This window comes from Pagrus pagrus, assembly GCF_965226575.1.
Source record: "Pagrus pagrus genome assembly, chromosome: 10".
NCBI classification, from domain to species: Eukaryota; Metazoa; Chordata; class Actinopteri; order Spariformes; family Sparidae; genus Pagrus; species Pagrus pagrus.
The window spans coordinates 15,426,580-15,451,728 of record NC_140194.1 but is presented as its reverse complement, the minus strand read 5'-3'; the positions used below and the strand labels follow the sequence as shown (position 1 = coordinate 15,451,728).

General features: G+C 40.1%; 2 protein-coding genes across 4 annotated transcripts in view; one reads left to right on the top strand and one right to left on the bottom strand.

Annotated features, from left to right (window-relative positions):
• LOC311264110 (periphilin-1) overlaps positions 1-18,966 on the bottom strand; it is a 29,662-nt gene extending 10,696 nt beyond the window's left edge. The window contains exons 1-10 of one of the 3 annotated variants that reach the window (XM_084364699.1): positions 18,766-18,966; positions 18,154-18,219; positions 17,722-17,804; positions 16,842-17,063; positions 16,308-16,369; positions 13,074-13,184; positions 10,751-10,920; positions 8,138-8,214; positions 7,080-7,214; positions 1,215-1,379 (exon numbers count right to left, since the gene is read on the bottom strand). In XM_084364699.1, coding sequence (XP_084220825.1) covers positions 1,215-1,379; positions 7,080-7,214; positions 8,138-8,214; positions 10,751-10,920; positions 13,074-13,184; positions 16,308-16,369; positions 16,842-17,063; positions 17,722-17,804; position 18,154 — 1,026 coding nt within the window. In that variant the 5' untranslated portion in view covers positions 18,155-18,219; positions 18,766-18,966. The remainder of the gene's footprint in view (positions 1-1,214; positions 1,380-7,079; positions 7,215-8,137; positions 8,215-10,750; positions 10,921-13,073; positions 13,185-16,307; positions 16,370-16,841; positions 17,064-17,721; positions 17,805-18,153; positions 18,220-18,765) is intronic. The other 2 variants (XM_084364700.1, XM_084364701.1) reach the window with 2 other exon arrangements.
• A 921-nt stretch (positions 18,967-19,887) lies between these two features.
• Positions 19,888-23,940, top strand: LOC311263572 (YY1-associated factor 2-like). Its single transcript, XM_084363756.1, has 4 exons — positions 19,888-20,034; positions 20,333-20,458; positions 22,737-22,889; positions 23,000-23,940. Exons 1-4 carry the CDS (start codon positions 20,009-20,011, stop codon positions 23,175-23,177), a joined length of 483 nt encoding a protein of 160 aa, XP_084219882.1. The 5' UTR covers positions 19,888-20,008; the 3' UTR covers positions 23,178-23,940.
• The last annotated feature ends 1,209 nt before the right edge of the window (positions 23,941-25,149 follow it).

Sequence of the window (25,149 nt, the reverse complement as noted above, 5' to 3'; positions counted from 1 at the left end):
GGTGTACCCAAAATTCTAGGTATCCCTCGATCTGTGCTAACAGCTCTAACGCTAGTCCCTCTCTAGAGGAGCAAAGACATTTCTGACATTTTAAAGAACTGTAAAGACAAGGGGTCTTGCCAAAGTTTTGTTGAAGAAGCTTTGGGTGAGAGGATACAAGAGATCAAAATAGACACAGTGTTCGTCTTTCAATAGATCAAATGATCTACTTAGTTTTATTTACCAAAGGGCATAAAGCAGCTAGTGCAAAATTTCATAGAGTAAAAGCAATAAAATTCTTGATATTTCTTTTATTTAATAAGGTTTCTGTGAAGGGTACTGCCTTCCTCTTTCTAAGCCCATCTTCCATGTTCTCCCTCCACTCTCAGTGTTACTTTATCTTTTCCAAGATGGCACCGCTCTGGTAGCAGCCTGTTGCAGCCTGTTGCAGCAGATCACATTACTTTCTGTATTTTGCTGCATATAAATCACTCGGATTTTACCTTAGAAATATAGATACTGTAGAGTTAAAACATTTTATACTGGTTCTCCTGGTGTTCTTCTTTTTCCCCTCTGGTGTCAGTGAGTCATGCCAACATGACCAGGGTTTTTGTTTCCACAACCAACTGATAGGGCTCTCCGACCCGATGCCATGAGATGCTTAGTTATAAACTCTCTCTTCCATCAAATAAAATGGACAAGCTTGCTGCACTGACTAGGAAACAACAGAAATACAGACGACAAGATGACTATGGTTGGTCCATGTTGTGTAAGTGACACTTCAAGTGACGATTTTCTGACCAATCAGTGGTCTTTACTCAACCATTTAGCATGAGCTCAGCTAACCTCGACGGAGGTGATACCAAAAAAACTACCAGGTACACCAGAATTCCCCTTCTAGGGGAAAGGATATGGAGCTGAAGCCCATTTTTGCCCATATATGGTTAAAAACTAAATACAGAGCTTGTCATTAGTTATACAGAGTGCTGTACGCATGCATGATTTATGTAAGCAGTGGGAAGTACCTGGTTTTTGAGCAAAGACATAATTAGAACATGTTTTTTCAGCTCATCAGTCTCTCGGTCTCTTAAACTTGGTTACCCTTTTGTTTTGTTGTTTGGCAGCAGTGACAGAATGCACTCTGGGCCTTGGCCCTCTCCTAACACTTCATATTTAAAAGATTTTAAGACTCCATGTTGTCACTTCAGTGTTTTGTGACCTGTGGCTTCCAATACCTCGTCCAGCTCCTTCACAAAATGCCTAAGGTCATCAAGGCAGCGCTGTTTGATCTCAGACAGGTTTGCATCCAGTGGAGCCTGCAGCAGATTATCCAAACTGGGCTCCTTGGTCACCAACATCTTCACCACGGTGCGAAATGTCTCACAGTCCTGCCTGTAATGCTGCACAAAACAAAACGATGATGTCAGTAATGTCAATATTCAGTATGATACAAAGAAGTTTATAGTGGAGAAAAACAAAAAACAAAATTGAAAAAAAAGAGCATGACACATTATAGACTGGTCTGTCACTGAGGCATGTAAAGTGTTTACACATCATTTGACACAATATAGATTGAAGGGTTATTCAGATATTTAATAAATTGCAGCGGTCCTCATCTGATCATAACCAAAAGCACCGGCTTGTCACTCAACTTCGGAGTGACACAGTCCTGTGTTTCGAATTTTGCTGGTGTGACTGCACTTTAGTTTTAAACTGGAACAAATATGGACCCTTTAAGTACTGCTGTGCCACTTTTACAGGCTGTCTCTGGTATTGAGAGTCTCTTCAAACACAAATCTTTGACCAAAAATGATGATGAATGGTTTGTTTTTATGATTCAAATGAGGAAATAGTGCTAGATTGTGCAGGTTCGTATGAAGGTAAGTATGAAATCTGTCACTGTTAAATCTAAGTTAGCAGGTTGTGTTAAGAATTGTTTGCAAGTTTGCAAGTCAAGTTCCAACACAAACCTCATTATCGTTATCGTTATTTTATTCACATAGAACATTTATATGTATAAACAGTATATCAGATGAAATCTAAAATTGTATAACCTATTAATTTATTTATATTATCAATCCATTGAGCAACAATTTGAGATGATCTTACAAATAAAGTGGGTACCTCTGACGACTCTCTGAATTCTACAGATCAACTCTATGTCAACGTCAAACTGTGAACTTAATGAACCTATTAGTTGTAAATTGGTGCACTCCACGAAACAGGTGTGTGAATGTGTGTGTGCAAGCCTATTCACGTGCATGTGCACCCATCACAAAAGGGACATGAGGTGTCAGAGTATGTTACCGGTGCCGTAGCATTCTTTCACACCACATTGTAACAAGCTCTCACATCCCTCTCAGATTTTACTGCTGACCCAAAAACGGCTGTTAAGTTCTTTATTAGAGTCCCAGGTGCAAGCTCACAACATCTTTATCACCTGGAGAGAAAAGGCTAAATGTGGGGCCCTGCACCAAAGCCATCTAGAGGTTTAGGACTACAACGGCATGTCAAGGAGCATTCTGGGACATCTGGGTCTTACAGGGTTGAGTTAATGCAGCCCAGATCACCTCTCCCCTTAAATTAGAGTCACTGACGCAGACAGAAGGCTTCCCTGTGGTTTAAAACAATCACTCTATTGGCCACTACAAGTAAGAAATCATATCTAATTACTAGATTACATAAATGTCTACTGACAAAAACAGGCTATATGTTGTCATACAGGGCGTATTAAACATATTGTCTCCATGAAATATGTATTTTTACAGACAACAAAGCCATATATTTTATACGTAAACACTTTACTAGATGGAAAAATAATCAATCTTTGCACCAATTTTACTGAAGTTTAATAAAACTTTTGCAGCTTCCAAAAATGCTGTGCAGACATTAGTTTTAGAACAAAATAAGTTGATGGTATCTCATCAAACATTAACTGTCGGTTAAATTTAATAAAACACAAGCTGTCAGCCTTCGTAACTTAGAAAAGAAAAATGCTGCCTGTCAACTTAAATCAGTGTCCAGTCTAAAGCAGAATGTGAGGTTAACCGGTTAAACGGCCTTATTCCAGGGTTCTGTCAGTTATGGGGAAATTTAAAACCACAACTGCTGTTTCTTTGCCTAGATACGCATTACATAATGTGTATCTAGGCTAACTTATGCTTGTGTATCCATCAATTTGTATGGTGATAACGACGCTTTGGTAAATTCATCACATCACTGTCACATGGCTTAACTGTACTTGATGAGCATTTAGAGGTTTTGAGCATGAAAAGTGTCTGTAAGTTATGATTTACTGACCGTCAACACTGAGAGAGAAAGGAAAGAAAATCAAATGCTGGAATGCAAGTCTATAATATTTAAGAGCTGTGAAATCTGCCACAGTCAGTATCGAGATCTTTTCATCAGAATCAGGGAGGGAGATCAGCTGGGTGGTGCCTTGAACGCACAGTAAAGGTCAAAGAAATAAAAACAATATAGCATTCAGCTTGGAACAATGAGGATGGAAACAATTTACCACATGGGAACTACTCACTGTGTTTTCAAGCAAAAAAAAAGGCCCCATGTTAAAAAAAAAAAAAAAAAAATCCAGGTGCACAATGTGTTGTGTCAGACAAGGACCAAGTAGGCTAAATAAGATTATGTGATATCATAGAATTACACACACACACAGATTAGCGGTAGAAAATGAAGGGTCTCATTTTCTGCTCTACCTGCTAATTACAATGATGTCAAAAACTGCAATGTCTCCAGCTAATAGATCACCTCAGTTGTCCTCCATGGCTTTTTTTAAAATTTCATTTCTCTCTCCCCCTGATAATTCCCTGCTGAACTAGCTAGAGCATGTTCAGATAGCTGATGCACACCTATCTGTTCATTCCCGCATCCCTAACCCACATTCTGTGCCACAGCACATTTGGAACAATGTTTGCTCCAGTTACAGGGAAAAACATCAGCCGTTATGGTAGGCTAAAATAATTATTTTGACTATGCATATTATAGCAATGCAGGTTATTATCAGTGTATCACAACATGCATTGTACACACACAGAGGAAGGTGAGTCACGTAAACTCCAACAGAAATATCCCAGACTGTGGGAGATGTTTGGACTCTGATGATTTAATGTCTGCAGCTCATGTCAAGCGAATTGGCCACCCCACATAATGATAGTCCTCAGCCCCGACCACAAGGAAGCGAGAGACGCACGACACGTGTGGCCGGCTCAGCTCAGGGTCAACTTCATTCAACAACACAGGTTCCCTTGTGTTGACATACTGTGTGAGCTCTCCTTTCTCGGGCTACTCTTAACTTTTTTTTTTTTAATATCATCTTAATTTAACATTACACAACCTAGTTTTCAGTTGAATCTCCACACTGCTATTGCTTAAGTGCAGATTTTTCCTTTTTTATACTTTTTTACTAAGTAAGCATCATTAAGCAGAGTAAAAAAATTGGTTCCAGGTTTGAAGATGTGAGAGGAAACACGGGCTAAATGAGACAAACATGTGGTTTATGTCCCACAAACCAGTACCCCTCTAATCGCTTTGGGTTGATTATGTTTGCCATCTTTCAAACAAAACCGTCCTAAGCTTTTCCCAAGCTACGGCCTTTGTTGACGGTGATTACATTTTCACTTCATTATATCCCAGAAACACAGTTTTACACACTTGAAAGCTTGAAAATGGGACGAGGAAAGGGTCGGAAAAGGTGGACTTAAAATGAACTCTGAACTCAAATTAAGCAGTTTCCCTTGATGTGACTGGAGCTTAGAAGCCATCATCCGCTTACATGCTCATGACTATGCATATAAATGTGTATGAGATGAAGAGCATCACTCCATGTTTATCAAAGTACTGAACAATTGCTGGGGGACTTTAAACAGCCAGCTATTTTTGTCAAAAACTGCTCCAATGTTACTTGAACAAACAGGAAGGGTGATTCTGACCTGAGCGTGCTCTATGAGTTCTGAGAAAAGGTTCAGGGAGGTGCTGCCTAAGTTCCCTCCCTGGAGTAGGAGCCATGAGCTGATCTTTAAGCCTGATACTAAGGGGCCACACAGGACGGGCTGGAGCCCCAAGAGAAACAGCAACACCAGGGGCCTTAAGGAGGAGCATTAAAAAAGTGGGCTTCTGCCCAAATCGGATGTTTGTGGAGGTCCAAATTGTGAACATACTGACAGGAGTGTGCACTGGGATACCATGTGGGGGTTGGGAGATTATACATAAGGTACTCACATGGACGTTTAGCGTGGCTCTGTTCAAATGAGCACTGATGCAGGCAGGGGTCCTGCATAATAAGGGAAGTAGGGTAATGACTTGAGGGCTGGTACACATTAGGGGATATTAAAAGAGCCATTTTAATCACTCAAGCTGCAAACCGGACCTCTCGATGGAGGGGCTAATAGTTGAAATGGATATGTTTCATTTCTGCTGATTGAGATGATGAATGGACTCTGAAAATCACTCCCAGGCACTTAGCAAAGTTTTGAATGAATATATTCTGAGCTCCTATGTTGTTGTTGTTGTTCTGCCATTTTACATGCTCAGATTTGTTCTTTGGTTAGTCCCAAGAATGATAAATTGCTCCATCTGTCACCTGTTCAAGGAGAATGAGGTAGTGTGAAGAAGGTTTACAAAACAACTGCATGTCGTTTATTGAGCCTGTAAAGAAATGACTTAATATTTTGAAACATCTCATGACGGGAAGTGATGTTTACTGTGTCAATCAATTTGTTTGAGGTTTCTAATTTCATTCAAAACCCTGACACACCCACAGAAAATATGCATTACAGCAAGCTCTTTGCCGAAAAAACAATGAGCTATGCTGGTGTGACAAATCCATTTCGGACTAATCTGACCGCGTGCTAACAGGGTTGAACAAACAGCAGTGCTGTTGAGAAAAATAGCTCGTTCAGGAAAGGCAGAAGAAGGGATGAATGGATGGATCCACTGCTGTGGAGTGGAGCTGGTCTTTCAAACTACTTTGCCCACTACTTGATCTGTTCATGGCGATCAACAGCAGCGATGGCTCAGCGGTAGTTTCACTGAGCCTGGGAAAGATGTTACAGTAAAGACACAGTGGAAGGTTCTACCTCTCACCACGTCTGTAGAAGCAGTTGGAAATGGCAGGGTAAGCATGTGTGTGCTAATGCCAAGAGACGTAACACACTGTGTGTGGGCCGCCTGCATCCTGCAGGGCAATTCCTGCCCTGCTTTAACGGGAACAGATAAGTGGCACTGTAGTGCAGAGCGATGAAGGGCCAAGAAAAAAGCGCAACTCCAAATAGCAGGCCACAAGAGGCGTCACAACCTCGGGTGCTAAGGACTTTTCTGCTGACTTATCCTCCTTCTCTCCACCCAGAAATGTTTCTTAAATATTACGTATGGCACGCCAAGGCACATTTATACACCTTTTACATCAACCCCTCGACTCTCAGCCAAATTATAAAGTCAGTTTAAAAGAGCTGTCTGGATACATGACCCATCTTGAGATCTGGGTAAAGCCCACACATGTAACGGGTGCAACCACACAATAAAGATGAAGCTATTAGGAAGCTCCATTTTTTGGGTTACAATGTCACAGCTGCAGTGTAAAAAATATATTTTGTATTTAACCAAATAATCAAAGCGCTTCAGTATGTGTGTATTATATACAGCAGGGAACAGCTCCCTGACCTCAGCACATTAAAGTTCATCAGGTGTGGTTTGTCTGAGTCAATCATGGGCCAGCTTCATGTTAGTATACAAGAAGAAGAAATAAATATCATGATTAAAGAATTCCAATAAGGTGAGACAAGTCGCATATGTCTGTCGTACCTGTAGCTAGACAGATAAATGCTAAGCCAAAAGCTAAACGTTTGTGACGGAAACCGGGAAAAGAATCTTACCTAAGGGGCAGATTTCTCTATTTGTTTTAGGAAAATAAGATTTTAGAGCTCAGTAATAGCTGGTGCCTGGTTAAGGTGAAGCTTTTTACAGTATATTAGAAACCTAGTGATACCAAATGGACAAAGATTCAGACAAAACATGTTATGGTATACGTAAAATAGAGTTAAGAGAAATCACAGAAGTCAGGTCATTCGTGGAGCAACTCTTACTACCTTCTCGATTTCCAGAGCCTTAGCTTTAATGGCCTCCAACCGGCGAGCCTTGAAGTCTTCCTCTGATGTCCGCTTTGGCTCCATGCTGGCAGCCACCACCTCCTCCGTCTCCGCTACAGATGCAGGAGTTTTTTCCTGGCAGGCCAAAGGTTAAGGGGTTAGAGCTGAGGTCACCAGGTTTAGAAGCTGGTTCTGATTTCAAAGTGTTTCGAATAGAGACAACTCTGCTTCCTTATGGTTGTTGAGTTCTTGTTTTTGTACATGTGTCATTATGTGTGCCGCATGTCAGCAGTAAACAGGAATGAGGTACCGTGTACAGTACCTCTCACTGATTAAAGGATCCTTGCAGACAAAGATCAAACGACCAATGACACAAATAGATCAGACAGTTATACTTACACTTAAAGGAAACACAACAAAAATGTCAATGAATCAAATAGTCTTTTTTGTTTATGTTATTTTACAGTACCAGTACAGGTTTTGCCTGTTTTTGACGTATTTACTCTCTATATGTATATCTATCTATCTATATCTATATTTCATCATCATCAAAAATCTCACTGTGTTACTTTTTTGCGAAAATACCAATAATTATCCCGACAATATTGCTGCAATATCAATAAAGGTATTTGGTCTAGAATTAAGCTTTGATATCATATATTGGCATATAGCCTAAATATATTGCAATATTATTTTAATAATTGCTGCAGAAACATTTTTTATTCATGATAGGGATGTTAAAGATGAATCATTAATAGCCGTTAAGACTTTAACTGATTACCGGTTCACGGATTAGCTAGGTTGGACATGCTTCATCAATATTACAAGAAAGAGGAGTGGAGAAGTCCAGAAGAAAAACCGTATGCAACAAACACAATGTGTGTCTATGCTTAGGACATGTGAAGACAATGATTTTGTGTAATTGCAGTACATTGGTGCACGTTTGGTGCAACATTCTGGAACACCTGTGCACATCTGACACTAACTGAGATTATATGTTACATTTTGTGCAACAGTGCAAGTACTTTTTTGAGATTGCCCTCAAAAGCTGGTTTTACCTTTGAAGATCCTGAACTGTGAGGAGAGCCCTCCACCGAGCTGCTGGGAGTGTGGCTCGTGGGCACACTGGACTTATCTGTGGAGAAAGTATCACGACAGATGGAAACAGACAGAAAAGTGAGGAAACAAGCACTTCCTCCAATAACTATGGCATATAATAAGGGAAAAAATGAGGGCAACACATTCTTTTATTTAATTTTGCTCTGGGGGGAGCATCCTGGTGGGTCAGTGTTCTGGGATGCATGCCACGTTAACTGCAGCATCCCGATGGGGACCTGTGTTGTATTTTATCCCCCCCTCTCTCTAAACACATGTTCCTGAGCTGTCTCCACTGTGTTGTCTCATAACTGCAAAATGACATAAAATAACATTAACAAAAAATACCCTGCAGGGCAATTACTTTCTACTATGTGACATTAAACAATCACTCACTTATTATTGTGAACAATCGTGAAGCAAAGTTGTTATGCTGCAGCTGAAGAGTACAAATCACTGTTTTCTTTAAGTACTCCCTTGTTGGATCCTCCCACACAATAAGTCGAGGAGTTCAGCTGTGCCTAAATTGAAATATTGTCCTCCGCTGGCTCCAACGAGTCTAGAAAATAACAAATATGGCCAAGTTGTTTGTTTTTACTGAAGGAATCCCCCATAGTGATTAGAGTCAGACAAGGTAAAAGCTCCATCTTAATTTTAGTCCCTCAGCAGGACTATCGAGTCCCCAGTTGGTGCTTTTCTTCAGGGTCCCAAAATGGCTGAATACTCAGATATTCTAGTTTGGACCATGCAGACATACAAGGCCAGGGTACGCTTAAAACAAACTAGGTAATATGACATGACGTTTGATGTGGCAGGTAGTGGCCCCACGCGGCAGCCGCCCCTGTGTTTCTAGCCAATAATAGTCACCATTGACTAAGATCTGTAAAATGACATTGTCCACAGCTTCTGTGTGCCTGACAAAGCCTAGTATAACAAATCAGCAAAATCCTATTTTAGTGTACTTTGCTGTGCTGTTCTAATTATTATCCCAGATGGGAGTGGAGGTGGGAGGTTCAACTGTTCTCTCACAGTTTTATTGCATCTTCAAAGGGTGGTACAGCACGGAGCTAAGCTTTCAAAACATTAATATGTTTGAGCATCTCAGAAATCAAAGCACTGGAGGAATTATTGTCCACACTGCTTTGCCTCAGACTAATAATTTTGCTTACGTCAGATCACTTTACAACAAGATTATGTCAAATGTGAATCCATAAATTTAATTAGCCCGGGATTGCTAATTAAAGTTCTAAAACCTGTAAAATTCACAAAAGAAACATGTAAAATGACAGACCCAGAGTGATTTTGAAGACATCGTTAAGCCAGAGCGTGAACTACTTTCTCACTGAAGAAAAGGTCAGGTTCTGAATCAAAAACCAAACCACCCCAATAAACCGAGGGTATCCTTTTCCCAGCCTCTTAAAGTGTGTGTGGTGTTAGTGCAATTAACATCTTAGCGTGTTTCAGCACACCCTGACCCTTCACATTACACACCACCTCTGAAAACAGATGCTTCACCTGGAATGGCTTAATAACTTTAGACATTATAATTACATCATAATTACACATATGACTCTGTGAAATGGGAAGATTACCTCTATTGTTGTTATTACAGAGGGTTTAAGAACTGCAAACACTGAATCAGATACGGGTGACTTCACAACTCCACTCTAGCACTCTCATTATTTATGCTTCTTCAGGTTTTTGCATGCTGTGGCCAATCACAATCAGTGTCAGGTAGCTCAGAGCAGAGTGGTGTGTTATTGGCCGTCATACAATCCCTTCAGGCAGCAGGTCAGACAGTTTGGTCCATTACTGCTAGTTCTTTGCAACAGTTTGATCTTTTCTCCGCTTCTGTCAGCCTGTTTTAAAATATATCTACTTACAGTCTGCCTGCCTAAAATTAAAAAAGAACCACCGGATAAAGATGATGTAACGATTGCTTGTGTAGCTAAGATTTAACTGCTTTAATATGAACACGACAGTGAACAGTTCAATATGGGCGAATATGTGAATTCAGGTTAAATTGTATATTTGCTGACCACTAATCATTATAGGGATTGGAGTCCTGGGCTCTCAGGTACAAGGTTAAAGGTCCAGTGCGTACGATTTAGTAGCATCTAGTGGTGAGGTTGCAGATTGCAACTAACTGAATACCCTGGTCTCACACTACCCTATGGTGACCTCAAAATACATGAATGTTTTGTTGTAGAAACATGGCGGTGCAGCATGGAGGACTCAGTTTCAGGTGATTATACACTAATGAAGACATATTTATGAATATTATATTGTATTTCTGTAAAAAGGTACCCCTAAATCCTACATACTGGACCTTTAAGAGCATGGCATATACAGTATATTACACACTATTAAACAGCCAGGCAGTGCGTTATTGTGTTTCATTATTGATATTGATTGGTAGGTGTGGAGAAATGTACAACAAAAAGCTTGTCTGGACCCCAAAAACAAAAACACTTCCTTAAAATAATCTAGTGATTCCTTTCAGCTGATCCCAATGTGAGGTTGTACCTGAGGCTTTTTCAAATCTTTAACCTTTAGCTGTAAGTCTTATTACTTACGCTTTTTCTGGGCCTGCTGGTGGGTGTGGCCTTTGTCCCTGTCGGGGGAGAAGCTCCTGCTGCTCGTGTTGGATCCGGAGCGGACTGGTGGCTGGGCTTCCCTGCTTACAGGAGAGCGGTCCCGTTTGACCACTACAGGCGGAGAGCTCCTGTGATCACTCCGGTCTTGTCTACGAAGATTACGCAAAAACATTGTCTTGGATTTTGGTGACTAAACAAAAGATGAATCTTCAGGTCAATCAGGTCTATAAAAGGATCGCTTGAGGAAGGAACCCATTTTTATGTCACATGACTTAAAGCTATGGTCTACGATTTGAAAGATTTGTTATTATTAATAACATCATTTAGATGGTGGTTATGACCCAATAGTACCACCTACACAATGTGGAGAGTAAAAGGAACCAAAAAAATCCATTCTCTCTAGTGTCTGTAAAACTGAAAAGAAATTGACCAATAGGAACCATCCGGCCCGGATGGCTCCTATTGGATCAATTTTCCGATCCAATCCTCGCTCACTCTCCTGCTCCTGCTCACGTCTGGTCCCGACCCACTTCCGCATTTGAAACTACAAGCGGACAAGAGGTTTGTTTTGCCCTGAGCAGTTCAGCTGCCTCTGCTTGCCCCACCGACAAAGAGTCAAAGAAAGAAAGTGTCACTGAAAAGACACAAACCGGAGATGTGAAACAAAGAGGGCTCAAACCGAATAAACATCGGGTCATCGTTTGAACGGTGGCGAAAGGTCCGTGAAGATATGGACCCGATGCTGATACAGCGGCGTTTCTGTTGAGCAGGTAACCTTCGTCTCTATTGTGGATGTTGTGACACAGATAAGTTTCATGCCGATGCTGCTGATGACTGTGAAAGCTGCCGTTAGTTTGTTTCTGTGTTATTAGACGGTGTCTGTCCCTGCAGTGTTGTCAACACTTGTTTACTTGTTCGACGGAGACGTTAGCCTCTATGCTAGCATTGTAAGCTAACAACAAGCTAACACTGCTAACATGTTTACACCAAATCAGCCTATTTATTTGCTCGTGGCAGCTAAATGAAGCAGCAAGTAAGATGAATGAAGGGATGGATGAAACCCCAAGGCGAAGCGGAGGGGTTTCGGATTTATTTCCGGATTTTTATCTTATTTGTCCGGATTTATTTCTCCATAACAACCTCTCGCCCGGTCACTGCTCAGCTGTTTTGCTAACCCTCCTCCCGGTCTTGTCCGTTTGTTTTCAACGAAGCCTTTGCTAAATCAATATGATGGATTATCATAAACGCGTTACGATGTGTGTATTTGTGTGTCTTATCTGTCATAGTCAAGAGATTACGGTTTACGGACACGTTTGTGTCTCGGAGCAGCTGTGTGTGTCCTAGCTGCGGTCTGGTGCTACTCAGACAGCAGCTGGGACACACACAGTTGCTCCGAAACTCACACGGGTTTGTTTTTCAGCCACAATGTGGAAGCGATCGTTGTGATGAAAGCTGACGGCAGCATCTGTTAGTCTCTTGGCCCTCAATAACTTTTAGAAGTGGCTAACTTAGCTGTTGTAACTTATTACGTAGCTGTAAGGTAACGTAGCTGTAACATGCTAATGACGTTACGCTAGCTTGGCTGTGGAGCTTAGCTGTGGACATTGTAATGACTTACAAGATTTGCGTGAGTTTCAACGTGCATTGTAATAACTTTATCTGTGAATCCGACATCGTTACTCCGCATTCAAAGCTGGGCTGTATTTGGTTTCTGCCGGCCGGCTTGTTGCTCTTGGTGCTTGTTGCGGGAGGTATAAAGTTCGTTGAAGAGAAAAAAAAAGCTTGTTGCGGGAGGGGGTGTGTCGTGGGGCTCCGAGGGGAGAGCGATACGAGCTCGGAGGGGAGGGGTTAAGGAGCACAGAGGGGAGGGGTGTGTGTGTGGGGGGGATGCTTTTTTCAAACCTTTCTCAGATCGTAGACCAGAGCTTTAAACAAGGAATATAGCTACTAGCCATGGGAATCTCTGCGACTTTCTTGAAATCTGATTATTGTATATCTGCAGAAACCTTTGGCATCAATTCCTTTGATGGGAGTTTCACTTGAAAAGCTAGCCTTTTAGAGATTGTCTTCTCTAGACTGTCTCTACACTGGACAGTACTTTCTCAAGACTTTTTCTCAGCACATATTAAAAATGAAATCCAATTTGTGTGTTTCAATGTCAATTAATACAGTTTCCTTTGGTCAATGTTGTAGACAAATGTTTATAAATTTTGATTTGAAGCCCACTTCTGAAATCAAAAACTAAACAACCGATTTCAGGCTATGCCAGCTCAAGGAGTGGGCAGTTTGTTATACTAGATACCCCAGCGGATGTGAAGGTGGTGACTTGGCTTTTCTGTCTGGCGCTGACCTTCGAGGAGGACCTGAGCCTCGTCCTCTGTTGCGGAATTGGGGGCCAGGTCTGCCACGGTGCCTGAAAAACATCAAAAATATAGACAAATCAATGGCTGCTTGGTGAAGAAAACTCCAGACAAAATATGATAAATAACTCAGGAGCATGTTTAGTGTAAATTTAAAAGAGCATCATTTTCATCATTACTTGTTTAAGACAAGAAAGGGTTAGCTAATCGTCTAGAGTTCCTTCAGATGGGTAATGGAAACAGAATAAATAGACCAAACCAAATTCAGACTCAGTGGGGCACTGCGGCACGCTGATCAATTTGTGGAGGGAGGCAATCTTCTAGTTTGGCACAAGCAACAGTTAGCTCACGTTTGGACCAATTTTGGTTTTGTTTCCAATCTATCTGTTTTCAATTGCAGGCAGCGCCGTGATTAAGCCCAATTAAGGAGCTGAAGTCATGTAGCACTGTCATCAAATCTATAATTTGTGTTATTTCTTTTATTGTTTTTTATTTATTGATTTAGAACATGTTATTGTTACTGTGGTGTAATGTTTTGTCTTGCAAAGTTTAATCCATTGTTACTTTTTTGTCTGTTTTTTGCTATGAGAGGCACTTTGGGCTACATGTATGAAAGGCATGATATAAAGGTGAGCTGAGTTGCATTATTCATCCATACATCTATAATGTGATAGGCCTGACACAAATACTGCACCTCATTTTTAAATGTTTCCAGACTCAAAGTTTTCAGAACAGCAACCTTTAGGCCCAGAGGTATAAACGACCCAAAGGCACCTGGTTGTCCTGACCTCTGCCTGAACTCAAGCAGCATCTCAAACAAAGAGCAGGTCTAACAAGGCTTCAATCTTTTACGACTCCTAGTCTGTTTGAAGTAGCCAAGACTCAGCCTGCCATTTGCCTAAACTGAATTTGCCATCGCTGAATAGCCATACATACAGGAAAAAAACTAACAGCAAACTAAGCATTTATCCGAAACTTACCCAAAAATTACACACATTTAAACCGCCATGCTGTATTGGCAAAGCCGAGATATACTGCATGAAATATACTCTTGTATCAGTGACTAAACAAAGATATTAGCAGAGCGATGCAATAATTTGGTGAGTCATGAAGCCTAAAAATAAATGTGGGTCCCAAGAGACAAAACAAACTAAAAATAATGACGAATAATACCCACTGCATTAACTTTGCTTTATTCGATAGCTACAAAAAAGGGCTGGCTTGTTATGACAACACAATTTAATGAATGGATTTAAAAAGTCAGTTCACAAAAGCAAGACACACCCTGTGTCCTTCTATTTAAAAATATAATCCAAAGCTACATGGCAGCTATGGACGGTTCAATCAGAGTGCTAAAAGAAACACATTGGGCACTAATTTCATAATCTGGGAAGAAAACCTCCACAAGGGAGCACGGAAACATTGATCCAAGCTTTTGTTACCAAGACGCCACTGTAGAACTTAATTATTATCAAGTTTCTGAACAGTTTGTTGTTATCCCAAACCCCTTAAGCTTTATTTATAGTTGTACAGTGAACTAGGAAGTCTTTGTACGTAGGGGTCGAAGCTAGGTCACTTGGCCTTTCAGAGTTTCTTCTTCGTGCAGTGTTGGACACATAGAATGAGGGGAGAGGGAATCAGCTGCATATTTGCAGGAGAAACTGAAGCATAAACTCTCTGACCCAAAGAAGCATTATTACATGGGTGAAATTGATGTCTGGAAACAACAGTCAGCTGCCCACATGCACAGAAAAACACTGTTTGGTCATTGGAACCATTCTTCCTGTTAGTACCGTCTATTGAAAGATCAGTTCCTAATGTGCTTCCAAGTTAGTTAATCCACAGATCTCCTTCTGTGTAAAAATAGTTCATCTAAAGTTAATATGAAGTCATATCAGGTGGGTGTCTGCAGAAGTTACAGTCTTTTAGTGCATAATTCCATCTATATGTTTCCTTTACACAGACCCTTGTCCTAATACATACAAGTTTTGTCATTCTGCAAAGATAATTTCTTCAACTTTAAGAAAATGTTATTTAAGGTTTGTTAGGATCAAAACTTTGATCAAAAAGTTGTGAGTCAGTGTCACCTCTATGTACTCTGCCAACAACTAATATATTCAGATAAATCTAAATTGTCAATTTGCCAGGGTGAGCATCAAAAAACTGAAGCAGTAACAACTTTGAGATGGATCGTGAAGTTCAAATGCAGTGTCCCAAACACTTCATCAATAAAGTGTGATCGCCACCTCAGAATGCCTACCGAAGCATATGCAAATTCATTCACAGGTCATAGTTAAGTTAGAAAATGCGTATTCTTGATGCATGTTTATGAATAATGCATCCATAGGTATCTTATCAATCTAAATGTACATTTTTGGCATGTAAAATGCTTTTTAATAGGAACGCTTTTCACACACTCTAAATGATTTGACCAAAACGCTACTGACTTCCAATATCGCATTACCACAGCAGAAAAATGTAAGAGTAATTTGTGATATCAACTAAAAATATAAATTTAATGCAGACAGGACCAAACTAGACACAAGACACACACTGCTCAGAATATCTGAGAAGTGTGTGGGTGTTTGACTGAAGAGGGAGTGGTCCAGCTGTTTTTCCTCTCAGGGTGGGGTAAGGGGTGGAGTGGTTATTTGGCAGAGTGAGTAGACACTAGTGCCCTTTGTCCCTCTCTCTAGCCTGGTATGACTCCTGGAAAGCGGAGCCTGGGCCTGTAAACTGTTGGTATGTTGAAGTGGCCAGGGGGGGATGAGCATCTGTTAGCTGACCTGTGTGGAGTTACCTTAAGAGCTGTGTGGTCACAGAAAATTGAAATATGCTTCCTAAATATATTTGTCAAAACGTTCCTTTCTGACAAGGTATTTGCAAAAGCAACAACGTAAAGATGGTATATTCTTTACTATCTGGTGGAGGTACAGAATTTTTAAAAATCATTTAAAGTGAGAGCTTGACTAACCCATTTTATTCCAATTATATTCCATGCGATGAATGCCACTCACTGTGAGGATCATTAAATCTCTACCAAGCGAGTAATATTCACTTTTAAAAAGACTGAACTCTGCCTCCACCTAGTGGTCAGTTTGTTGAATTACATAAAGATCCAGTGGAGCAACAGACGATCTAACATAAGAAAGATATGACAAATAAAAACGATTTACCTTGAGCCTAACTGATGCCTCAAATCGTCTCTGCTGTAAGACTGTTGGGAGTACGGGCCCTCCTGAAAACAAAATCACAATTACATCAATCTTAAAGGTTTTCTGTGGAGTTTTTGACCTGCAGTAGACTATGAAGGCAGCTTTCCATGAGTGGGTCCCTGTTTCATTAATCTCTTGCACACACGCGAACGCAGATGCATGGTTTCACAATATGTGACTGACTGACTGGTAGTTGTAACACACCATAAGAATCTGCATCAGTTTTGGTGAATAATATAGTAAACATAACTATTATTTGTTTACGAAAAAATCTCCACGGGGCCCCTTTAACTCAATTAAACTGCACTTTGCCATTCTATTTACTTTATGGCATACTTAGGTCGGAGAAACACATTGTTTTGCTATTTTGCTATGTGGGTTACTAAAAGTGAAGAGTTTCTTCAACACTTTAACTATGATTTGTTTTTACACATTGTTGTCAAACCTGTGAAACAGAACATATTTTACAAACTATGCATTCCAAGCTTGTCTTACATTTCGTGGGGGTGGAGAACTTCTGCGATAACTGTGGCTGTCCTCATAGTATCTTCGATCACTAGGCGGGTAACCATCTTCGCCGTGAGATTCTCTTGCGCCCGGGTAATTTCGAGGACCACCATACCACTGGTCATCATCATAGCCTCTGTCGTATTCTACCCCTGGCCGAGGAATAGGATTCCTCTTTTCAACAATATTGACGACTCGATGGACTTTCACCTGAAATGACACAATTCAGCAATAGCAAAGTTTTGGATTAAGCTCCAGAGCTCAGAGTAGATGACATTTCAGAAACAAAACACTAAATGTTTACAAATATAGCCGTTCTTCACAGGTTTAAATTTGTAGGAAGAATGTTTGGAAGTACCCCCATTTTAAACCGTAAAGTTCAATATCCCAATCCCAACCAATGACAACAGACATGGAGTTGTCCGTAGTGCGATGTGATGATATGATGTTACAAGTTATTTTCTCTGCAAGATTTTGATAATTTAATGCAGCCCTAGTCCAGTAAAGACTTAAGATACTGGTCACCCTGTTCAACAGCTCAATGAACAGCTTGGTTCATAGTAGTGTAGAACACAATTCATTGTTTTTCAACATAATTTAGCCAAACTAAGAGAGCAAAAATAGCGTCCACGACAAAATGAAACATACTGACATAAAAAGTGTCATGTGTCAATGGATATAACATCAACATCCCCCTTGAACTGTGACTTACAAAAGAAAAAGAAGTGAATTCATTATATTATTACTACCATCCATGGTCATAAAAAGCTAACAAAGACTATTAACTAATCAGTTCTTCCCGCTAATTAACAAGGGGGCTAAGTCAAACTAATTTATTTCAACCATGCAAAACAACATCCTTGCTTACCTCTCTTGAATCTCTTGCATCCATTCCTGAGAAGTGATCTTCATATGCATCTCTAACCGATACCCGACCATGTCGATATGCCACTGCAAAATAAAAAGAATAAAAATTAAAAAAGAGTGTGTTGGTCAGACAATGAGTGTAAAGTATGCTGTAACTATGATGTCATCTTTAGATTGGGCATTGGGGCAACAAAGCTTTATATGAGCTGGAGGAGGATTGAATAGATGTGTTTGGAGGGGGAACGGCCCACAACAAAAGCCTGCGCTTACTGAATAATGCTTTGTTACGTGGTTGTAGTAGCAGACCAGACTTTCTACTAGCTGAGCCAGAAAAAAATGGGCAGTCAGTGTATCATCCAGTGCAGCAATGGCTTGATGCAACATGTGAGATTTATTTTCCAACCATGATGAATTCTGAGTTGTTTCCACTTACTGTTGAAGGAATGCTGTTGGTTCCCTGTCTGGTATGCTCAAGATGTCCCCGTAGAGAATGATGAACCTATAAGAAGGAAAGAGCATAGTCTTCTTTATTTGACACATACCCAAACACACAGGAAAAAACAGCTTTCCAACACACACATGGCAAACACACAAGAAGTCTGACCTCAGTTCAGGAACATTTCTATACCACAGCCCACCCTCAACTCCACCTCCACCATAACTTCTTGCCGTGGCGTTTTGCTTGTTATTTGCTTCATTTATTATTAATTTCATTCCTTCACTTGCTTATTTTCTTATTCCTTTGGATTTTCATTTATTTAAGCCAGAATTCTGTCACCTGCCATTACTATACTTAACTTCCCCAAACGGGGACCACTGCAAGTAAAGACAGAACTCAATTATACATTTTTAATTTAAAATATCCAAAGTTTCCAAGTATCTACAGACTTCATATAAATGATTCACAGCTCTGAGTTTTAACGAGTGACGAGCGTTTAGCTGATATTTAAAACGCTGTTATAACTGGATTAGAAACTTTCACGGTATTAGCACTGTTATTAGCAACCCTAGCTAAATAGCATCATGGCACAAGAAAATCATTCACCTAATACTGATTTGAGTCCTCCTGGCCGCACGGCGCGTTTGACATATTTCTCCAATAGCCAAAAAACACTTATACTTGCATTAAAAAAATGTGCAAGTGAAAACAGAATAATATAAAAGCAAAATAAACCACACCACCAGTGTTTTCCTGGCTGCTTCTTCTCTTTCCTGTTTAATTTCCTGTCTGCTCTCTTCTTCGCTGACCATGCTTCCGGGGAACAATGCGCTGCCTCCCCCTGGTGGCGACTGATGGTAATGACAACTTAACATGTGGGTTAGTAGTGAAAGATAATAAAAGATCAATAAAAGTAGCAATAACGCAAATAAAAATGTAGAATTAAGATGGAGTAAAAAAAAGTACTTATTAGACAGCATTTATATCACAGTATTATAATTCATGTTGTATATTTCAAGCAGTTTTGGGGGATACATTTAAAGAGAAGAGAAAGATGAAAGGGGAAGAAAAACATCATGATTGATTTTCATGACTGAATAAGCAGAATAAACAAACTTTTACTTTGTTTATATTTTCGGAAGTCTTTAAGTAGCCACCTTCCTAGCTTCAAACAGGTCTATTCCCACTAAGGACGACTTATTTTATAATAGAAACGTATCAAATAAATAGTTCCGAGTTTGTATTAATATCTTATAATATTGTATCATTTATCGTGTTTATTTTGTGTTTTGTGAATATTTTTGGTCCCCAAATATAATGTGACACAGTTCAGAGACACATAATAAATACAGTAGGCTAGCCGATGTTTCTATGCTTTTTTTTTTTTTTTTTTTACTTTAAAATCTAGTAAAATAGAAATACACAGGTAAAAAAAACTTGTTTTTACTTTCAAATCTTGTATAGTACTTGAGTGAATGCATTTAATCGAGTCTTCAAACAAACAACAAAGAAACTGCCCATAAATCTCTATGCACATGTCAACTCATCCTCCATATGTGGATGAATTGGTAGATGTATAAACTGCATGTGTGTACACTGATCCTTCCCCAGTCCTCATGGGACCTGTGCTGTCTGATGCCATGCTGTGAACGTACAAAGCGCCTTTAACGCTCGTTGTGTCACATTCACGGCCGCCTCTGTTGTGATTACATTAAAGGTGATTGGGTGACGCCGCGTCACGTGTTCGTCCTTCGACAGGAGTTTCCACGACAGCTGAGTAGCAGCTAAATGCGTGTTTTCACCTGTAACACTGCTCCTTTTCAACTCCGCTGAGTCCAAGTTTCTCAAAATGGGAGACAAGAAGAGCCCCACAAGGTAAAAACTATCGCCTGTGCCTTTGAATGAAGACTTTATCGGGCCGTTTGCTAACAGAAAGCTGGCTCAATGGTTGAAGCCGTTTCACTGAAGTGTTCATGGCGGCTGGCTGCTGCTTCAATCCGGGGCAGCCGCCTGTGTAAACCGAAAGCTCCCCGATCCGCAGTGACTTCTGAGCGGAACATATCTTTCAGAGTCCTCTCTTTCCTGCTCTGGAAATCTTTATCTAACAGGGTTTCTTTACAATCGTTGAAAACGTGCCGTTGTGACAGTGTTTTTGTTTTGTTTTTGTCTGAAGGCCGAAGCGGCAGTCGAAGCCCTCCTCCGATGACGGGTACTGGGACTGTAGCGTCTGCACGTTCAAGAACAGCGCTGAGGCGTTCAAGTGCTTGATGTGTGATGTCAGGAAGGGGACGTCAACTCGGTACGAATCACTGTGGCTGTTAATTTGTTTTAACAATCACAGCACACACAGAACTATTTCAATGTCAGCTGCACGATACATAAAGTAGAGGCAGGTTTAAATCCTGGCTTCATCAAGGGGTTATTGTTTTTTGTTGATTCAACTTTGTGGACATTTTGTAGTTTTGTGGGTCCTCGATAAAGAAACTAAACATTGATAAAGGATTTAGCCACTCTACAGTTTCATTCCTGGCCTTTGGAGGCTTTGGGAGTATAGGGTTTAAAGGTGCAGTATGTAAGAATAGAGTGGTCTGGTTTGCACATCCGGTTCCCTTATCTCAAAGTCTATTAGGCTTTCTAATTGATTTTCGGTTATATGCCAGAAATATGGTCTGTGGTTACCACAGGCTTAAGATATTTACACATTTGTATTCTACAACATACAATCCATCATTAAATGTTCCACAGTTTAATTATAAAGTGCTTACGTGTCTTAAAAAACGCAGTTGCTAACAAGTGGCTAAATGAGGCTAAAGATGTTGTCAGGGACAGTAAACGTTATCACGCCCAACATGGAAACTCATCTACTCGCGAGTCCGCCTTTACAGGCCGACTTAGTTGCAAGTTATTCTAACTCTGACTTTACGACTTGTAGGTTGATCAGTTTACAGAAAACGTGTATAGTCTTTGTGTAGTAAGACGCTTAGTGGTGGCGATGTGGTGGTGATGTGTAGTCTGTTTATAGCCTAGCATTAGCTTTTTACTTCTAGCGAACTAATTTACGCTTTGAAAATCACAAAAGTGGTGTTCATCTGTGAAGATTATCTTGCTGAACAATTCTTGTAAGTATAAAAGTTGTGTTTGCCACAGGGTAATTTAGTGAAATTAAAAAAAGCCCACAAGCTTTTTGACGAGGGAACCAGGGCTAACTTCAAGGTAAGCCTACAAAAATACATCATCGCTACACCACTCTACAGGCCACCTGTGAAATTCATACTCGAAACAAATAGGGGTATTTTAATCACCAGAGTACCCGCTAACTGCTGCTAACTGTAGCTGTCCTTAGCTAGTTAGCCTTGCAGCTAGTGGTTTCGGACTGGGAGCTTGGGGACCATTCACACTTCCTTTTCAAGGCGGGAATATTGTACTCTTCTTCCGCCTCAGCGTCCGGGTCAAAGTTACAGAGGTGGAATCCGCCAGTGGAGGCAGTAACAAACGGCAATAGAGGCAAATTGACGTCTGTGTGTAAGGGTAAGCCGGCAGCGCGGGACAGGGTTGTGCCGTTTTGATGCCGTTCCGTCTGACAACCACACAGGTCCTTCACTGGATGCTCACAATAAAAAAGAAATGGCCGACACTTCAACCCTCTAAAGCAAAGTTATAAGACCAAACAACAGTAATGTGGTAGCAGGTGGTGTCTATGGCATCTTTTTATGTGGAAAAAATGCAGAACTTGTAGGTGGAAAAGTCGCTGTCATCCCGTCTGTTCTTCCGACTCTTCGTCACACTTCCGCCAAGAAAACAGCGCCTGTCCCCGGCAGCGAGAGCCAGGCGGCTCTTTGCCATCTGTACTGTTTGTTAATTGTATTATAGCATTATACCAAGTTTGTTTTTAATATCTTGTCCAACCTATTTATATCATTGAGGTTAGGGTAGACTAAATATTAGAAACACTCCTCTGTATAAAACTGTAGAATCAATAGTATCACAATCAGCCACCAGAACTACCATAGAGTTGAATCAGCACCTCTTTAAATGCTAACATGAGACCCTTCATGACGGTGTTCATAGAGATGTAATTGAGAGTAACCCTATATACATTATACCACATTATTTTGTGAAGTGATTATGCTTATACTGGTACATGTTGACCATATGAAGTTGATGAATCGCTGGAAAGTATCTTTATCACTTCACAATAGATTTTGGTGTAAAAAAAATCTTTCCCATCTGCTGGGAAGGATTTCACAAAATACCTTTATTTGCTAATTTGTGGCTGCACAGGGGAGTTGTGCATTTCTCAAAAGATCCCGTACAAACCTCATCACTTGCCAGCATAGAAGAGCAGAGAAGTCCTGAATTAACATAGACTTCACTATTTCCACTGAACTGTACTTTTGATTATGGAGAGCTCTGAACCAAAACCAACAGGAGTCAGTCTGATACCTCTCACCAGTGCTACTGAATCAAAAGGAGAAAGTAATTGTAAACCCCCTGCTACTGGTTTCATGAAATAGTTTCACAGTCCTTCAGGTATGAATGTAACTCAAGTCCAATAACTTTTTTGTCATGTTTTTCAGAAAACCACGGCCTGTTTCTCAGCTGGTTGCACAGCAAGTAAATCAGCAATTTGCACCATCCGCACACCCCAAAAAGGACAAGAAAGAAAAATCGGAGAAAGACAAAAGTGATAAAGATCCATCGCTGAAAAAGAAAAGCCATAAAAAGTTGAGGTAATGAATTCATCACATTCAGGGGGGCTTTGGGTTTTGCAACCACTGAAATGTTTAGTGTCCCTCCAAGCAGTTTTCAAATCTTGTGTCTGTCTGCTTGTCTTCTCCAGGCCCAGGTTAAAAAACATCGACAGGAGCAGTGCCCAGCATCTAGAGGTCACAGTTGGAGACTTAACTGTAATAATCACAGACTTTAAGGAGAAAGCCAAACCCATGTCCACTCCACCAAGCGCTGCCTCAGCAGACCAACACAGTCAGAGTGGCTCGAGTTCTGAAAACACTGAATGAGTCGTCTCGAGATGCTCCTGGCCTCACGGGGAAGGCTCATTGGTTAACGGAAAGACTCACTAACCTTCACACTTCCAGTCTGCACAACCTGTTTTACTGCACTCTCAACAGCCTCGACCAGAGATTAAACTTCAACATGCACGTTTCTTTAATAATACTATAAATGCCGATATGATAGCATTCACTTCTACTCGGGGTTGTACCTTTCACTGCCTTCCCATGATGGTAAAGATTTCAGGAGTCGGGACGTATGCTGTATGCTCAACTCAAAGAACTGCTGCAGCAGGATCTATCGTGATGAACTGAAAAGAGGAACTGTAGCATTAAATCCCGGATGTGGACTGTGCCACATGTGTTTTAACACTTCAGTGTTACATCAGCGTCACACCGCACAGGCCATTGCTGCACAGAATAAATGACACATTACGAAAGAAAATATGAAGAAGTCATCTCAGAATTGTAGTTTATCCTTGAATTTTGTTATCGTTATTTGCACTTAATGGCATCCTACGTTCATGATAACATTTTTTTTTAGCATTATTTCCATAACATTATCAGTCAATCATAACACTGTCGGTTACAGCTCTCATTTTATGCCATTAGATGCCGTTAATTGTTTTACTGTCTAACATTTGAGTAAAATTATTGAATAATTATTCTAACTATGCTTCTCCTTCACTTGGTAGAGTTAAGCATGATTTAAACAATAGAATGGTTTATATTGTAAAATAATGTTGAATAAAATAAGTTGTAGATACTTTGATATGTTTTATTTATTTATTTATTTATTGTGAACAGAACAGTTTGTAAGACACAAGGTGTGTTTACAAATGATTTGTTTTAACATCTCTATAGTTATTAATGGATTGTTTCTTTGGATTTGTCTTTTTTCACATCATGACTGTTATGTTCCACCAAGGAATGACATGAAAAGACAAAAGTCTGGGCATTTAAATGACTAAATCAGTTACTTATGTGCACATGCTTCACTATACTGTATGCTTCCTTACAACAGTGGTGGAAAGTAGGGCTGCAGGATATGATAGAAAATATGGTAGAATGATTATTTTGACAGATATTATGATTGCTATAGTTTACATGATTAGTTGGAATGATTATCTTTAAATCACAGTTTTCATTTTTACTAAAATCTATTAAAATCATGACAATGTGACATGTTGGGTTGTAGGCCAGGGCATCTCTGCAGTACTGTAGTACTTCAATATTGTGCTTTTTCGTCACATATTTGACCTTAATCAAAAAATTGCAGTTTCTTCAATTTACATATTGTGCTTGGTCACATTGTGATTTTGATGATATTCGATTAATTGTGCAGCCCTTGCGGAAAGTAACTTTTTATATTTACTCACATATATTCAACATACAGCTTTGATGTACTTGAGTTTACCACCTGCTACTTTATATTGCACTTTTTACTTCATTACATTTTCTTACAGCCAGGTATGTTGTATTTTAGGGGTTGACCAATGTGGCATTTTCAGGGCCGATAACGATCATTAGAAATCAAGGAGACTGAAAACAGATATTTGGGACCAATCTTCATTTGCAGTAAAAATGAAAGTCTTTGTGTCAAAACAACCAATGATAGAATAAACCTAAACCTCTCCATAATGGTTATTTGGTACATTTAATAATTAGTTTGTAGTCCTAAAACCCGGAAATCAGTTAGCATTTTTGCACATCCAGTTCCCTCGTCTCAAAGTCTGAGTGTTTTGAATAGATTTTCAGTTATATGTCTAAAATAAGATCTGTGGTTACCACAGGCTCAAGATATTTACATGTTACATCATTAAATGTCCTGCAATCTAATTATAAAGCGCTTACGTGTCTTAAAAAACGGCGGCTGCTAACAGGTGGCTAAATGAGACTACAGATGTTGTCAAGGACATTTAACATCATCACACCGAACACTAAGGGTCATCTGCTCCCTAGTCCGTCTTTACAGGCTGAC

Coding starts and splice junctions, on each gene's coding strand:
- LOC311263572 (XM_084363756.1), top strand. CDS start 20,009: ATGGGAGACAAGAAGAGCCCCACAAG. Junction 20,459..22,736: donor AGGAAGGGGACGTCAACTCG/GTACGAATCACT, acceptor CATGTTTTTCAG/AAAACCACGGCCTGTTTCTC. Junction 22,890..22,999: donor AAAAGCCATAAAAAGTTGAG/GTAATGAATTCA, acceptor TGTCTTCTCCAG/GCCCAGGTTAAAAAACATCG.